The sequence below is a fragment of the Anser anser genome, assembly GCF_964211835.1.
Source record: "Anser anser genome assembly, chromosome: 2".
Taxonomy (NCBI): Eukaryota; Metazoa; Chordata; class Aves; order Anseriformes; family Anatidae; genus Anser; species Anser anser.
In genome coordinates, this window is record NC_139721.1 from 151,992,944 (window position 1) to 152,011,678 (window position 18,735).

The following is an 18,735-nucleotide window of genomic DNA, read 5'->3' on the forward strand; positions in this document are numbered from 1 at the left end:
GGGGACCACACACTTGTGGCCTCCGAAGAGACGGGGTCTCCAGCGAGGCCTCCAGGTCGCTGGCGGCGCGCCATGCCGCTGGCAATCTCTGCTTGCGGCCGGGTTGGCAGAAGAGCAGAGGGTTGGAGTGAAAAAAATCCAGCGGGGTTGTTTTCGTTGGATTGAACTGGGTTTTTAGGGGTTCTTTTTTGGAGCTTTTTTTGTTGGTGGCGGTGGTGGTTTTTTCTTTCTTCTGAAGTCCAGGCGTATTTTGGGTATTGGAAAAATGTGCTGAAGACTTTGAGACCAGAAAGTAAGTGGGGAAGGTGATTAAGGGATCTTTGGGGATTCAAGGTGGACATACTAAAAAAAAATATGTTCTGCGTAAAATGATTTACTACTGCCTTGCTTGTTTAATTATGTCAAATTCAAATTAAAACTAAGACCGGATAGATTATATGGCAGATATTTAATTCCTATATCCACAGAATGGGAAGAAAGTACTTATTTTGAACAGGAATACTTTTGAAATTGAAAATACCTTGTTTCTGTGTTATTTTCGCGGTGCTAATATAGTTTACTGTGTCTGTTAATGGAGAAACCTGTTTAAACATTTTTTCCTGAATTAGAAGCCACATCAGAAAACATAAGCTATAAAGTACACGAGACACCCTTCCTTAGCTGTCATTGAAATTCAGCCATTTTCTGCTTTGCTTGCAACGTACAGGAACAAAATGTATCCTTAGGGAAAGAGAGAATTCAGCTATATGTGGGTGAAATTATCATTGAAACCTTTAAGCTATAGTGTATTCCTCTTAAAGACATTTGAGCAGGAGTGTAATTTATGGTACTGCTTGCAATGAAAACATGCAAATGCCATTAATTTACCTGACCAGTGCCATAAATTGATGTTTTTTTTCCCCATAATTCTGATTGTTTTTTTAAGCTGTGAGTGAGGTTGAGCATCTTTTAAAAAAGATATTGGAGAAGAAAACAGCTTCTGACGTACGTGTTTTTGTGTTCATGTACAAGTTGCATGAAATAGATTTGTGCAGTTTTTATATCTCTATACTTCCACCATCCAAAATGAAATCCTTTGTCTCTGGGCATATTTTTGGGAGACCAGACAGGGAGACTGCATCATGAGTGGGAGAAGTAAATGAGTCACAGTTCTCTTTATGAGGAGCTTTGTTTCATTCAAATCCCTCTTGCCAAGATGCTGACACTGAACTTGAGTCATCAGCAATAAACAAGTCTTACAGAAAATTGAATCTTTAGAGGGCAGAAAATCACGGGCTCAGGAAAGGCGCTCACCAACGACCTGTTTCAGTCGGTGTATTGGAGAGGCATTATTGATTGCATTATTTCCTGTGGCAGATTTTTCATAAGTGCCTAAAAGTAATTCAAAGTCCCAGTCTGAAATTTCATTTCAAAACATGCGTGTGTAGTGGAAACCGTCAGCATCAGTCAGGCTTTGAGATCACTGAACATTAAATTGAGTGTTCACTGCAATAACAAGGTGATTGTGGTTCCTGTTATTATCATTTGCTTTTCACCTGTGCTGTGTCCAAAAAGACTGAGAATGGTAATAAGTACTTGCAACTTTCTGGAAAAAGGAAAGGTTTAGGTTGTTGTTATTATTATTATTATTATTATTATTATTATTATTATTATTATTTTCTTTTTCCTTCTGCATAATGCAATTATCTTTTGCTTGAATAAATTTACTTTGTATATCCTGGTAACAGTCCATCAAGACTGGACATGTTTGTGCTCAGGAAGTGACAACAGATCAACTAATAAACATTTCAGTTGAAAAGGAAACTTTCATACTATATCTAGTAGTATATATCTATGCTATTTACTTTAGGCAGTCTACTTTCTTGGAAGTATTGTAGCATCTTATTTGTCGATGTTGAGAGTGTTTCTAGCTGCTGTCAGCTTTTAACATTAAAAAACTTTAAAGAAGGATGTTAATATATAGATATTTTCTCGTGGAAGTATTTTCGTGTTTAATGAAATGTTTGCTCCCCCAGCAAATATTAAAAAGTCAATATTTTGCCCATTACCTAAAGTGCACGTTTTAATTATTTTCAGTTTAAGCTGTAACTCCATGACCAGTCTGTAGTCTAGGACATGCAGTGTAAACAGGGGCAGCTGTCTCATTGAGGAGCTAGGAGGGGGGACAGGATAATGGGAGGAACTTCAACGTTTACGTGCACATCTTACTCCTGAGAATGCCTCGTGCAGTGTGGAATACCCTGAGTATCTCTGTGCTGCCTGAAGCTCCTTCCTCGCTGGTGATGACGGTGTGCGGTCCTTACCGTCCTCTACCCGCCTCCCCCAGCTGCGCCTGGTCATCTTTGTAAAGGGCAGAAATCTAACACTGTTGAAGGAAAGAGTAAATATCGTAAATTTTCCAAGAAAATGGAGAGTATCACGCAAACAGTAACCATTGTGGGGAGCATAGTCGAGTGAACTTACAATAGAGCGCAGCTTTGCTAAATATAGCTACAAAATACTTGTTATCAGTGAGTGCCCGTGTAAAAGAGCTTTGCCATCTGCAATTTGTGCCGAGGCACAAACCACAAATAAAGAGGTGGGAATAGGATTATGGAGTGACAAAGCCTTGGTCCTGTATTCAGCTCGACCGGGCAATCTTCTTCCTTGGCGGGCTGGCTGGCCCTCCATTTGTGCTGCCCCTTGCATTTCGGAGCTGGCGTTTTCTCCCATTGTGCCTGAAAAGACTCTGGAAGATTTGAAATAACAAATGAACTCGTTCTGTGGATTGGGGTCGGCGTGCTGCATGCCCGTTGTTCAGTAGTCCCTGGCAGTCAGTTTGAAATACGGATGGGGAAAAAAAATCCAGGTTAAAATGTACTACCCGGTTACCGGTGAGGAGCTCAGGCCTGCCCCAGCAGCTTCCTCCCAGGCTTGTGCTCCTCTCCGGCTCCTGCCCCAGGGTCTGTGCCCCTCCTATGGCAGAAACCTGACAGATCACCAGTGCAGGTGAGGAGGAGGAGAGCAGCATGTCCTGAGGAAGAACCTGGAAAATGCTGATGTGAACAGGCGGCCGAAGGCCTTGGGTGCACTGAGGTGAACGCAGCCTGGGAGGAAGGGAGCGAGGATGGGAGAGGGCCCGGGGACAGGCCGTGGGATGGAGCTGAGAAGAAGCAGAGCAGGGCAGGGGACTCGGGAGCTGAGACAGGGCCTGAAGGGAGGCGAGAGCCAAGGAAGGAGGCAGGCAGAGCAGAGGGCTGAAGGCAGCTGCTAAATTTCCAGAAATTAGGGGTTTTCTTGTCCCAGGGAGAGCCATCCCCAGAGCTCCCTGCAGCCACATGCTCCTTCAGCCCCTGCACTTCCTTAACGCTGGAGTCTTCTCCTTCTGCCTCCATCCCTGACCTGGCCTTTTCCCTTCAACCTGCTGCCAGTCTCGTCTCCTGCTCATACTACTGGCATGCCTCTCCACAATGTTCTGTTGGGCACTGCCACCCGGCTTGGAGATGCCACGCAAACGCAGGTGAAGGTGCCGTGAGAAGAATGCTAGAGAGTGCTGGTGTAATGAGGAGGTCTACAGGCCTCTGAAGAGTTCGTTCCTGTAGTAAATAAAATAACCTACAGGTACTGCCTGCTCATGGGAGGAATGTTAAGACATTGGGGATGAGATGCTGTTGCCCTCTTTCTTTGGAGATAGACTTTGCAAGCATGCAGCAAAGTCCTGAGGGGCCACTGGCTTTTTGAGAAAAGAAGAGTTAGTTAAAAATGGGAAGGTATTGTACGTATTCTTATGGCAAGGAACTCTAGTCCGTGTAATCCCGTTCAAATTCTCCAAGAACGAAGCCTGAATTCATGATATGATACTGTGGAAGAACATGAGCTTGGTGAGCCTAACTAAAAAGGGGAATACTTCTCATATGATAGAGGTAAAATTATTGCATAAATTTGCGAAGGAATGGAGGATGTAGACCAAGGGTGTTAATACTCTGTATAGAAAACTGGGTGAATAACAATTTATAAGAGCACAATTTAAGCTAAGTTAACTTTTGGTGATCTGTGTTCAGTATATATGTAGAGCTTTCAAAGTGAATTCAAGATAGTTTTGAAATACATTAGTTTTATATATATATTGATAATATTTTTATGGTTAATCAGTTACTGTGTACATTATGAAGTCAGTCTACCTAAAAAATACAAAGCGCAATCTTGATAAAGTGGTTTTGTGTACTGCCCCAGACTATACGATGCAGTAGACTTCCTTCTATCTTGATTTTGTATTTTGCTTTCACGGGTTTTTTTAGCTTTGGTTGCCAGGGCAATGATGCGCACAATTATAGAAAGCTATCGATTTGCATGTGTATGTACTACCACGTGTGTGGAAGACTAAGCAATAGTCGAGCACCTATTGTTAATAGCTTTGTGTTTAAAATGGCATTGCCACCCTGTACATACTCAAACGGAGCTGTAATTCTCCTTAGGGTATCTCTGCTCCTTTAAAAGCAATCATAAAATAATAATAACAGATTTTTATTCAAATTAAGATGTGCCCGAAATACATAAGCGTTCAGTATTGATGAGCACAGGAAATGAATGGTAATTTGTTTAGCAAAACCTGAAAAGAAAAAATTGTTCATATTTTATAATTTTCAGGTAGAAATAAACACATTTTTAATGACAACATTTTAATGAAGTGGTATCTATAGTTACTGTCTGTTTTGTGAGAAACTGAAGATTGTAATGGAGAGGGAGCTTGTTTCACTGGTTAGAACATATGCCAGAAATGTTCAAGAAGGGAATAATTGTGCTTAAAGAGACAGTGGGTTTGAACTTTAAAAACATAGGTCCTCTTGCCAAGTCTACCACTTCTTCTTTGGGTAAATATGGGACAGTTATCATCTGAGGTGCTTCACTCTCACTTTCCTCATTTAAAAGCACAGATATTTTAGCTGACTTCTACTGCAGAGCAGTTTGAGATATGGTGGCGAACAGGGTAGGTGTTATTTTAAACGCTGCTTTTTGATGAGGGGTGAGAGGTTGGCTCGGGTCACTGGCAGAGAGGCTGGGAGACTCTTGCCTCCTTCTTGCTTGTTGGAACCATCCCCCAGAAGGGATCTTTCATCAAGGAACAACTGCTACCATTTGAAGGTGTTTAGATTTAGTTAGCGACTTCAGGCCAACCCACAGAAAGCTTTCTCTATACATTTGCTAATTTGGCATCCAGAACAGAGTGGCTGGGATGGAAATGAGTATGCAGTCCTCTTAGCAATGGTCTCCTTAGGCGAAGGTTGAACACTGGGATGGGGGAGCCTGAGCAGGCGCACATTGCTGTGTCTGCCTGGACGTTACTGCCAAAGCTCCACTTCTTTTCGTGGTTTCTCCCCTCCTAAGCTCTCAGCTTTTTACAAATGTACAAGTTCGGTGCTGTAACTTTAACTGCATGTTAAGTTTCACAAAAACAGATACACTCACAGAAAGGGCAGGGAATATGTTGTTATTTTTAAAATCTCATGATTTTAAAACCCGTCTATTTTTTTTAGCATCCGGAGGAGATTGTATTGATTTTAATATTTACACATATGTGTGTGCACATGCACTCATGCATTTGGAAAGAAGAATCTGGATATCTGAATTACATTTGAACATGTATTTTAACTGCTAGCTACAGGTCTTGAGCTCCAGAGCCAGGACTGTAGCCAATGATCAGGCCTTTCCTGAACTCTAGTAAGACTAAAAGTATATGTTTTGTTCTATGTATTTAAGTATCCATCATTTTCTTCTAGAAAAAAGTTAACAGAAAAATATTTTTTAATCCTTACATTATACAAAAAAAGTGACCTGAAGAAACTGCAAACACAGCGAAGGGTCATATTAATAGAAATTAAGAAATTCAAACATTTGCCTTCAAGGTTTCTTAGAGGGTCTGTTGGCAAGTCAGACAAAAGTCTTTATGCTACCATTTTCTAGTGGATCTTTGGTAGATTTGTTTTGTTATGTTTCTGTTGCTCTCATTGCTGCTTAGAAGTGGGCTAAACATTTATACTGCAGAAATGATAGAGCAGCATTTGCCATAGAGCTGTGCCTTACATGCTTGATTAGGAAAATCCCATTAATGACAAAAAATGCTAATCAGCAATGTGTTTTGCCAGCCACCATGGGCCCACGCACTCCATATAATCCATTGTTTATTAACCTAATGAAGGTCATTGTAGCTTTTCAAAGCTTGTGTGACAGCATATCAAAATGGTTTTAAAACTCTGCTGCTGGACTCCAGTGCTGGAATAAATCAAGGCTGGGTATTTACTTGTCAGAAGGGTTCTGGCGTAAATGAGTTTTTTCTGGGTAGAACGATCATACTGTGCTTTCATTTGTTCGTTATAATTGTCAAGACAGACGAACAGTGCAGTGGTGGCTAAGCTGTTGGTGCAGCCATGAAGAAGCCAGACTCTGACTTTGTCCACGTCTTATTGATTTTCCTTTTATTTTCTTGGCAGGTGACATCACACAGAAGGGATATGAAAAGAAGAGATCAAAATTAATTGGGGCCTACCTGCCACAACCTCCTGGTATGTTTATCTGTGCTTGCGATATATGAAGATGTCAAGCGTACTGATAGTTGCCACAATAAAAATCTGCAGCTCTGAAGAAATTTATGTGACAGAAACAAAGCCATTGTTATGCAGAAAAAGCTTATTCCATCCATTTAATGTATATTTACATACATATATGTCCGCTTTGATGTGTGTGTACATTTTTTACATACGTTGCTGTGGGTTTGGCAGTCATGTCTGGAAAATAACATCAGGCTAGGCTCGTTAGAGAGGCATTGTTTATTAGAAGTAACACAAAACTACAGAAGAAAATGTGGTGTCCTAGCTCATTAAGACCTAGGCCATGTAAAGCTTTCTAAAGAGATGTATCCACAAGAGTGGAAGAAGAGGACCTCATAGCTTCGTGCCTTCCTCCATTTCTGGGTTTCCTGCCCAGATCTCTGTTTTGAAGACACTAGAGAGAGCAGCAACATCCCTGCACTTCAGCTTGTCCTATTGCGAATAAGCAACGGATCCTTTATAGACAGTTGGTCTCTGTATTCAGGGATGGGTTGCATGTACTTGCCCAAAAAGTGTAGGAAAATCTTCAAACTAAATTGAATGTCAAATAATTTATTGCTTCATTGAAGTTATTTCCAATATGTTTATATCAGAAACAAGAAAAGAACTCTTTAGAGTTCATGCTTTACAGGCACAGAATCATGAAGCTGAATATTTGGTTTTATGTATAATTGTAGGCATTTATTTTGTGTCGGTCCCACTGGAGCGTGCCACACACTCTTGTGCAGACTCACTGACCTTATGGAGGCTCCACTTGCACTTGGCAGTCCTCTGAGCCCTGTTTTTATTGCAGGCCTGGGAACTAGTTCACTTTTTCTTTTTCAAAATTCTTCCTTTATGGTGTTGATAGTTTTCTATTTAAACTACCTGTGTGTAGAGGTACTGCCTTGTTTTCTCTTCTTCAGGTATATATATATTAGCTAGCTCCGTAGCAGAATGGTATTTTGGTGCCTTTGGATTTCACTTGGTCTTCTCCACTGATGGAAATTCCACAAAAGAGATGGGTGTTACAGACACATCTTTTTTTCTGAAGTAGTAATGCCTGATTTGAGGGTGACTGTGAAGTTTCTTAACCACTGTGAGCCATAACAGAAAGAAACTAATCAAATCAACAAAGCTACAATCCCGGAGATGCAATTATTAGATTTCTGGGTACTCGTTGGTCTGACCAAACTATCAGACATACGGTAGTCTTCACAGTATGTTCTCATGATACGTACTTAGATAAACTGTGTTATGAGGAGAGTGTTACCTCCTTGTAATCCTCCACACAGTGGTGTGGTTGGTACCAGTGTTTGTTTGTACAGTTAGTTTTACCTTTTTTTCTTCACAGAAGAAAATACAACTTTGTCCAGAGAGCTCGTAGTCTTTTGGTCGAACTGTAGCCTTGTCTCAGACTGCTGGGGATTCATCATGCATGTAATGATGAAGGAGAGAAGGTGGAGAACCCTCCAAGGTTTATCTTTCAAGGTCTCTAGTGTGATACTAAAGCTTTCCAGCGTAAAGGAAAGGATCTCTCCAGAGAGATCTACAGAAGTCAGTCCTATAGTGGGATCCATTCAATAATCTGAAGAGGTCAGGACTGAGGATGTAGCTGATCTAGCGCTATTTTAAAGATGGGAGGAAACAAGGTGAATGTTTACCCCTCTACCAGTTCCCAGGAAATCCTGCACTGGGAATATGGGACATGGATGAGTGAAAGAAGATTATGATAGGATGGAGAGGAAAGGAATTTTGAAATACTGTCTGCTGTTTTCTTGCACATCCATCAAGCTCAGTCATTTAGCTGACGGCTAAAGACATTAGCTTCTACTGTATTTAAGTATTTTCCTCCAGAAACTGATACTATTTGTGCTTGGTCTTTGCTGTCTTTGTAGTTTTTGTTTGTTTTGTTGTGTTACCTTCTGGACAAAACCTGAAACAGTGCAATTTGGTATTTTCCTTCTAAGACCTTACTCACCTGAATGGCTTGAGGTCCCTGCTCACCAGGAAGGGGGAGATGAATCCTCTCTAAGAAGAATTAGCATAGCAAAACAGAGGCTGCCTTTTATAAGCCTCTGTTAATACCTGAGCAATCACGCAGATGACCAAATTAGTCATTTGATTCTCTGTTGTAATCTGTTTTCACGGGGAACTGCAAGAACTTACAAGCTTTGGTCTTAGATCTTGCTATTAAAGAGGAAGAGAAGTTTTAGAGAGATTTTCAAACAGTATGGAAATGGGCACAGCTCTTCTGCTGGGATCGAAGGCATCGGGGAAGGGCTGGGATTTTCATTCTGTGACCGCACTCAAGAAGCTAAAGGAAATCCAAAGGCAGTTCCCCTCTGTTTGGACACCCAGTCCTCTCGCTGCACCTTTGCTAACATTACTAACGCCAATGTTGGCAGAGTGGAACATTGACCCCATTGGCTCCGTGAGTGTCCTGTAGTGTCTGTGCGTGCGTGTGCGTGTGTGCTGTACTGCATGGGGGCAGCAGCTCCATTCGTTGCTGTAACAAATGTAAAAAAACTAAACGTGAATTAATTAGTTTTTTTCAACTTGTTACAGCAGCGAATGGAGCTGCCGCAGTACGGTGTAGACTGCAACACAGTGAAGGAGCTGCCAGAAGAATGCTCCGCACTGCCAACATTGGTGTCTGTGACATCCGGGAAGCGGCCGCTAGAGAGAGAGCAGCCAGCACGGCAGGAAACCGGCCTCTCTTTTATTTTCGTTTTGGTGAGCACCACGAATGCATCTTTTCCAGTCCGTACCTGTCTGTAAGTGTGCCTCATCTGGAAGCCTCTGGTAGACACCTGCATCAATAAGGTAGACGAGGAGCTGCCCGTGACAAGGCAGGACAGCCGTATCTGGAAGGCTGTAACCGCCTGTTGTCTGCCTGAGAGAGGGGTGACAAGGAGAAGGAATCATCAGTTTCAGTAACATATGAACATGTTAATGTGTAGCATCCATGCCATGGGTCCTTTGGAAGAGGTTCCGTACAGTAAGCTGCTGAAACACAGGAAGGCATGTGTTTCTAATTCCCTTTTTGGCACTGCCTTTTTACAGAGCTCTGGAGAGGTCCAAGCCCATCAGGATCAGGAGGAAGCTGTAAAAGTCTAAGCACCCCTAATTCCATGCTATTTTCAAGTAGAGGCCAGCGCAGAAACTCAGCTTGCATCCAGGCCCTTCAGAAGCAGACCAAGTTCTAGGAGCAGGCATCAGGCTGGTGGAGCGGACCGGTGGAAGAACTTCCTGCAGGGCTACGTGTCCACAGCGTAGACAGGCGAGGCATGACCCAAGCCGTGCCAGTGCAGTTGTGCCCTGCAGCAGACGCTCATCTTGCCTTCTGGGGATGTCCTGGAGCTGGTGGCAGGCAGACAGTCTGTTCCTACTCCCTGAGTTTGTAGCAAGGCTGCAGAGGGTTCACAGGCCCCCACAACAATGGGTTTTCTCTTGCCAGCCATGTGGACACATGCGCTCTTCACTGTGTGCTTGTCCGTGCTCCCACAAGGCGGCCCAGACACAGTGTAAGATGGCTAGAAGGACCATGGGATTTGCTGTTCTGTCAGGGTAAGACAAACCTGGGAAAAGATGACCCCTTTGAGACACCCATGCCCTTTTCATTTTCAAACAAATTTGCTATTATACTCTAGAGGAAATCTGCATCAAAACCTGATTGTGTTGCTTGTGTTTCTCCTTTTACGTGGGGCTGCGCTAAGTCAGGTTCCCTCTGTCTGACATTGTTATCTTCCTCTGCCTGAGTTTTCCATAAAATGGAAATGATTAAATTTAAATTGGAATTTGGTTTTAACAGAATTAATTATATAAAGCCATTTCAGTGCTCAATGGAGGCAGTAGAAGCATTGGCTATATTCATACATAAAAACACATACATATAACTGTATAACAGAGTTCTTTTTGTTGTGCTTATTGGGATGCTATCACACTGGAAAGGGAGAGCACTTACTTTTCAGGAATTGGTATAATCCTAATCCGAAAGGGGAAAATGTGCAGCCGTGTGGTTGATACTCCATCAGGTGACGTGGGAGTTCACTCTTAGGGTTTCTATTTTGGACAAGAAAATCCCAGAGAGTGTGTTGTCACATATGCTACACAGCAAATGCGCAGTGAGCCTGACACATGGGGGACTTGCTGGGTCCACTGCACATCTGCAAGTTGGCTCCGCGGTGCATGCACAATAGGTCTGACACATCCAGATGCTGCACAGACTGCACATATGCAAAGGACATTTGTACCGTTCCAGCCAGGCTGTCGAACATTCAGAAATCCGGAACGGATATGCCGCGTTTGGCAGTGTTAATGGGAGAAGGGATAGGGGGAGCCCCCTTTTTCTTTTCCATTAAATTCCCACCTGCTTTAACTTAGGGAGACCGAATTACAGCTTTGTTTCCTCAAAGCGCTTTCTCCAGGATGTCAGTTTGTAGCTGGAGAGGTTCTGTGCGCAGAGTAATTTTTCTTTTCTTAGCGTGTCCGTATGTCAGACATCTAAAAATAATAGTGAATCTGGACCTTTATATCTGCACATGCTTCCTGATCTCTCTTGTGCGGTGACCTTTCTCTTGCTGCCTCTGCAGAGGAGCCCTGACAGCCGAGAACTGAAAGAATAACCACTTAAACAGGCATTCATTTCAGAATGCTTTTCTGAAGATTATCTTGATTAGATCAGTCAGTTCTGGGTACGATAACATGCAGACAGCTGCATGCGTGCTATTAGGAGAAACCCTCACTAGAAGAAAAATAACTAAATTACCTGCATCCCCTATAAGCTGTGTTTTTGCCCAATTTGCTTGCAGTCTTTTGCCAGGAAATTTGATTATTCATTCACAGAACAGAGAGACAATGTTGTTATCAATTAAGCTTTGCTTCTAACAGCTTAGACATGGGTGGTTCATTCTCTCTTAATCAAGTGCTGTGTCTACACTGGATTACTTTCTGTAATTCCCCATCGTTGGTACCACCAATGTAGCTCAATTTGTAGCGTAACCATGTAGACCAGTCACCAGTGCTCTATTTATTATGGCTAATAAACCTGTGAGATGCAGCGCTTAAAAGGCACCTGCTGCTCCTTTTGCAGGCCTAGAGACAGAATACTGGATCTCCTGCTGCCGGAGTCCCAACAGCACTGGTGCAGGGAGGAAATTTCAAGCTATGCAGTGCGGAGCAGATAACACCTTCTCACAGAAGATGCCTTTACCTCATGAAACAAATTTCTACAGAATTACAGGAACCAATTTTTGTATCCTCTGTTATTAACATGACAAATTTATGTATATCTGTAATGTGTGCATACATTTGCATACTTTTGCATATGTGCACAGCCATTTGCTTTCAACTATTCCTGCTGCTAGCCCTTCGGGCGCTGAAAGTAAACTGGGCGATTACAATTTCATTTTCTCTTCCACAGACATTATTTGGATTGTAACATTATTTGGATTGCAAAGATCGCAAGGAAATGTTTAAACAAAACTTGATTCTAGAACTGAAAAAAATCCCTCATGTATTCACTTTATTAACAATAGGTAATATTCCTGTCACATCTGCCTTCCTAATTCACAAAGATCTTAGCAAGGGATAACCATGGCGGAGCATTTCAAAGTGTAGATGCAGGCTAAGAACATTTATCTCATTGCAAGGCGTATGCATTGTACAACTCATGGCCACATTTTTGAAAACAATATGAAGATGTTTTACAGATGAGAAGCTATGGCATATAGATGAGAGTTTAGTAAGTCTTGCTTTAGAAAGTGTTTTGGTTTGAATTGGTCGATGCCTCGCAGGGCCCAGTTTGGTTAAAAAGGGACGTTCTGAGAGCATCTGAGAATTACCCCTTGGTACCATCTGTGGAAGCTGTGTTACTGCTTTGCTTTTGCCATGCTGACTGAGAGTCCATTTATTATTTTAAGCAGCCTTTGTTTTATGATGGCACCTCTGTTTCCTATCCTGCAGTAAGACCTCATAACATCAAAGGCTGTTCAAACACAGAGAAAAAGGTATCTTCCTTCAAAGGAAGGAATTTGTCTGTTAATGAGACAAAGAATGGGTGTCAGGGAAGAAATGAGTAGATGATGAAATCAGCTAGCGTATCAGCTGTCGATGCTGGTAGTGGTTTCACCACTCAGCATGATGGATTTTTGGAGGGAGGATATTTTTAGTACAGATCAGAGTCAGAATCTTTTTTAAAGAATTTGAAGAATTTCAATTAAATATCTGTTGGTGTGCATGGGGAGCATCTGTGAAACGTAAGAACATAGGACCAGACATCAAGATGTTTGCCTGAAAATCTGACAAATGGGTAAGAGAAGATGGTTCAATCAGAGGTGAGCAATGGTGGGTAGAAAAGAAATGCACCACTGCAGTCCTTGAAACAAAGCTTGTGTATGCTGGGACAGAGGAGAAGGAGCAAATGGAGGCATGTGAAGAGCTTGGTGCAGCTGTCAAAATACAAAACTGCTGGAATTCACGACGCTGTCTGAATGGACAGGTCTGCTGCAAATCCCTGTTGTTGAAGGCTGAAAGAAGGATGTTAAAATGCTGGCAGTGTAAGCTGGCCAGCACATTGGTGAATGTGTTTGCTGTGGGGATAGGTAGTCTCTTTCTTTATATTCTCCTAAAAAAATCTTCAAATCTAACACTGAAGCTTTGGGACTACCTAGAGAAAAAAGGAAATCAAACATCGTGAGTGAATTGGAGCAGTAATGTGATGGCCACCATCTCTAAGAGATTGAGGAAAAAAAGGAAAATATTAGAAACATTAAAAACATTGTTAGAGCAAGTCCAGGGGAGGCCGAGAAGATGATCAGAAGGGTTGGAGCACCTCTGCCACAAAGACAGAGAGAGTTGGGGTTGTTCAGCCGGGAGAAGAGAAGTCTCCAGGGAGATCTTACTGTGGCCTTCCAGTACCTAAAGGGGGCCTGCGGGAAAGGTGGGGATCCTCTTTATCAGGGATGTAGTGATAGAACAAGGAGCAATGGCTTTAAAATGAAAGAGTGTAGCTTTAGATTAGATACAAGGAAGAAATTATTTACTATGAGGGTGGTGAGGCACTGGAAGACATTGCACAGAGAAGCTGTGGCTGCCCTATCCCTAGAGGTGTTCGAGGCCAGGCTGGGTGGGGCTTTGGGCAACCTGGGTCCCTGCCCATGGCAGGGGTGTTGGAACTAGATGGGCTTTAAGGTCCCTTCCAACCCAAACCATTCTATGAATGATTCTATGATTCTTTTAGCCCTGCTAAGTTTGAACCGAAGGCTTAACACTTACAAGGAAATGATGAAAGGCAAGCTCAAGATTGTAATAAGGAAAGAAGAAGATACATTTGAAGTACGCGCGTTGTTTGAAATTAGAACCATGTGCAAGACTAAGTGTCAAAGATCACCTGTGAAAGAAAGATTTTTAATGAAACATATCTAATCAGAAATTCCATCTTCTCCAGGTTTATCTAGCAAAAAGTGGCTCCCCCTTCCTGGTTGTCTGGTTAGGAGCATCACCTTTTAAATCTCCTTTGGACTGCTTGGATCTAGTGAATTTATTACTTATATCCGGTGGGAAGAGTGAAGCGCCACGCTAGGGAACAAGTTCCGTGGTGTGACATTTAACCTATTTACAAAATATATGGTGTGTTCATCCCTTGGCTTTGCTTTTAAAGCAGAGCCAGCAGCCATTGCATAGAAGCTCAGGGAAGTTTGAACTGAATGTAAATACTGTTCTTAAAACTGCACTGCAAATACTGTTTGCCTTCCTTCCCACCAGCCCTGGAGTTGCTGGGTTTACTCTACAGCTTTTTCTCCTGGGGTCATACACTGTAATTTAGTTATAGAACAGTGAAAGTAGCCTGTGTCTAAGAATGCCTTCCATTTGTTGTCAATTAGACATTTCAGCAATTTTAGATTCAAATTTTTGACACAGTCATAGGAATAAGAGATGCATCAAAGCAACTTGGCAGCTGTCACTGAGGAAACAACTGTCCTCTGTTGGAGAGGGCAATGCAGTTATTGCCACGTTGCTGAAACACAGCAACACAATTCAACTACAAAAGCAGTAAAGGCTGGAAGAGAGGAACATAAACGTGAAGGCAAAAAAATGAAGGAAGGAGGTGAATGAGGCCTGTTTCCAGCTGACAGTTCTGTGCCTTACGTGTGCATAAAAATAAAATTGTCCAGCTTGCAATGGTATTGCTTAAATAGCTTTACTGTGGCTCTTGCATTTTTAGATAAATGCAGCAAAGATAGGATCCAGCTTGCATGTTAGGATTTACAGATTGATATATCTGCATTAAGCTGTCTGCCTATGAACCTGGGGTTTAAACTGCCATTCTTAAGTGAAGAGACACAGTTAATTCAGTTAATGAAACCCAGAGAGCTGTTCAGCTTATTCGAAAGCAGATAGATACCTCTGCTGACCCCTTGCACAGCTTTTCAAGCCCCCCTAGGCTCGCTGAGTTGCCTGACCATAAGTGTCTAATACTGCTCAAGATTTCCTAAAGTAGAAGAGGCATCTGCACAGTGAGCACATAGAAAACAACTTAAAGGGGACACAAGCCATCCTGATCAAGGCAGGCATCATACTCTACATCTAAAAAGACATTGGACACCTCTGTTTAGAGTCCTGTGTCCTGGCCTAGGTCTCTTTTTCAAAATGGGAGCTTAGCTTAAGCACCGTCTCGTAGACACCTAAATATAGGTGTCTTAATCTGCAAGCTGAATCCCACATTAGTGGCATTAGATAAATGAACTAATACTTACATTAAGAGTATGGCTGTTAGCTCCAATGCACCTTCTAATGCTTATGTGTAATGTGAAGAGCACAAAGCACTGATTTCTCATCCTTTTATCTAAAATAACTGTGTTCCGGGCATGTGTTTTTTACTATATATTTTGCTGAAATTCTTCGTAACTAGTATTGATTCTTTCAGTGGTGCTAATTATACTTACCTTTCAAAGTCCTGCTATCCACAAGGCTGCAGAGGACTATGGCATTATTAAGAATGATGCTAGTTTGACAGTGACTGGGATTGTGTCTGTCTACAGGGCACTGGAGTGATACTGTCCTTTCTTTAATGAAAGTCATTCATTGCTCTGCTGCCTCCTTAAATTTAGGAATCGATCCAAGTATGAATTCTCAAAGCCCATTACGCCACCGCTTCCACTGATCCCCAAACACGTTTTGTTGAAGCTGTACTTCGACAGGCATTAGCGCCTAACTCACGGAACCTGTGTGCTGGCTGTGAAAGCCATCAGTTTGGGGGTTTTAGTTATGTTCAGAATTCCAAGTGAAAAAAGGATGCTTGTTACTGCACTGTATTGCCAGAGCCTTCATGGAGGTGAACAGTTCTGCTGTTAACACCGCGTCGCTATTTATGGCAACGCTTTACTGACTTGATGGTATCCATTAGCCTGTATGGCTTTCACTCCTACCTATCACTCAGAAATGGCAGCGTGTAGGTTCTAGCTGTTGCATACCTTGTCTTGCACCATCGGCGGTGCAGGTGCAGGACAGAGAAGGTGCAGGTCCCTGCGGTGCTGGGCAAGTCCTGCTCCAGCCCTTTCAGTAAGGAGCTGTCACCAGGTTTCTTACTGTCTCTCCAAATGCTCTGTGTTCTCTCACGTCAGGGAATTTAATACAAAGAGAGGTCTCCCCACAGGTGGCTAATGCAGAGCTTCTACCTGTCACTGCAGAGTTAACTTGGGTAAATCGGAAAACCAAGTACACGTCTGGCTCTGTGTTTGGCTAGAGGTTTATTTGCTGGTTTTATATTTATGGGAAAGTGGGAAGTAAAGTCACCAAATGATCCCCAGACCTCACAAAAGTAGAGGGTATTTATTACTCTCATGTAGTTTGCTGTGGCCTTAAATGAATACCAGCATAGGATGTTGGTGCTGTCTCTTTCCTAACTGTTAAGGAAACTAACTCCCTGTCACTGGTCCTATCAGAAGAGACTCACTTACAAATATACTACATACATACAAAGTAGGATGAAGGTAAACTAATGTAAAGTATATGAATTTTAAGATTAGATGAGAGATTTGTGTGTCTGTAGTAAGGACAAGTCTCTGTGGGGAGCTGGAGGAGGGAAGAGCCTACCCCAGAGCGGCTCGGCCTGTGGTGTTAGCCGGCCGGCCGGCTTCCTGCTGCCAGCTGCAGTACCAGGCCCAGAGCCTGCGCCTACCCTGCCTGCCCTGCCTTCTCTGTGAGGTGCAAGAGGGCTTTGTTCGCTGCCTGAGGCAACTGGGGTGTCTCATAGCCAAATGGCCAGCAGAAGGAAAACAAAGGCCTCAACGTACTTTGTCCAACAGGTCTACCTGCAAGGTCTGCCTGCTACAGTTGCGCATCTCCCTGCTGCTTTTCCTCGCAATTTAATTCCCCTCAGTGTTTCTAAGGCCTGCAGCTTTCGTGCTGGAAGGATGTATTTAATCCACTTTTTCTTTATAGTCATGCTGTACTTCAGTAGCAGCACCTAATGGATTTTTGCATGCTCTTGTCCACGTGCCATTGCCCCACACGAACAGTTTGCCACGTGAAGTTTTGGCACGGCTTTCTTCACCTAAACCCTGTAACAATTTTAGGTGCATGATTTGGCTGTGCTTTTTCAGGATTTTTTTAAGTGTATGTGATTTTCAGAACGTATCTCATTGCCGTAAAAACAGACTGGCAATATGGATAAGGACAGAGATTTGGTTATAATCTTGTACAGACTGAAGCATAATTTTCTGAACATTTTCAATCAAGATTAGTTTAACTGATAATTTTAATATTTGTTGTTAGTGTTATATTGGTGGTTGTGTGGTGACCAGCTAAAGAAAGAAAAACACTAAATGTACAAATGAGGAGAAAATTCAGAAACAAAACAAAACAAAACAAAACAAAACAAAACAAAACACCACAGATTTCTTCTGCTTATTTCAATGTTCAGAAGTTACATTCACATACTTTCAAGAATATAAAGACTTGAGAGCAAGTGAAATTGCAGATTACTGTAGTGAAATTACACAGTACTGTAGTATGGAGACAGAGCAGTTCAATGAAGACATTTTCTTTGAAGTAAGAGTGTGAATTATTAATTGCAATCTGAGTAAAAGAAAATTTATGGATTCACTCTGTCTTCTGTGCATCTATGAGATTTTACTCCAAGTACATTTTCTAGCCAACCAGGTATTTCTCCACAGAATCAAGGCAGACTTAACGTTTCCGATATCCTAAAGATTTGAGAGAAGCTGTATTCTCAGTTCTGTTTCTGCATCACAAAGAAATAAGTGTACAAAGCCAACTTTAAAAAAATGCTTTTAAAATAGTCCATTGAAACAATTAAGATTCATTGAAGTCAACGTAACAACGTAACATTTTTTGTTGGTCTATATTCTACCTAAAAATTCTTGTTTCCAACTCACATCCAACCCCACTAAGCAAGCATTGAACAATTCAGAAATAGTAATGGAAAGGTTTTACATTGTTTTAGTAGAAAAATATAAACATATTTCCCAAGCATTTTTTTTTGAATCCAATTTCAATTTTTTAATCATTCTTTTGAACTTAATTATTAATAATTTAATTAATGAGTTTTAAGAGATCTTTCCTACCATCAACCCTAAGTGCAAGAGCCATTTTTACTTCTGTTCCTACAGTTAACACATGGTGTGTAACTGGTTTTTAAAGTCAAAAAATAATAAGCCAAAAATAAAAGGCAAAAGAATGAATTTCATTTATTTATGGTCTCTTGTTTTTGTTTTTGTTATTTTTTTTCTCTTTGTGAATCATAGTGCCTGATGCTCTGCTTTATTAGACCTACGCTGTAAGCATAGCTTACTGTGTTTGTTTACTCAGGTTCTTCTGTGAGAGAACAGGGTGGCATATTATGCCACTATTACAGATTTATGTTTGCTTTCTTTTCCTATTGTTTGTTTGAATTATCCTGCTTAAGTAACTCACTTCACTTTTCTCAGGAAGTTGTGAAGGAAAATTAGTTTCTGGAGGTGTTTATATATGTTTATATCTGGAGGTGTATATATATGTTCACAGAATCACAGAATCACAGAATTGTCTAGGTTGGAAGAGACCTCCAAGATCACCTAGTCCAACCTCTGACCTAACACTAACAAGTCCTTCACTAAACCATATCACTAAGCTCAATATCTAAACGTCTTTTAAAGACCTCCAGGGA

At 41.8% G+C, this 18,735-nt stretch overlaps 1 protein-coding gene across 5 annotated transcripts in view; it reads left to right on the top strand.

The window, feature by feature from the left end:
* Positions 1-18,735, top strand: part of DIP2C (disco interacting protein 2 homolog C) — a 318,399-nt gene that overhangs the window by 164,421 nt on the left and 135,243 nt on the right. For 3 of the 5 annotated variants that reach the window (XM_083823675.1, XM_083823677.1, XM_083823676.1), the window contains exons 2-3: positions 6,468-6,539; positions 9,132-9,299. In XM_083823675.1, the coding sequence (XP_083679801.1) occupies positions 6,468-6,539; positions 9,132-9,299 (240 nt within the window). The remainder of the gene's footprint in view (positions 1-6,467; positions 6,540-9,131; positions 9,300-18,735) is intronic. The other 2 variants (XM_083823678.1, XM_083823679.1) reach the window with 1 other exon arrangement.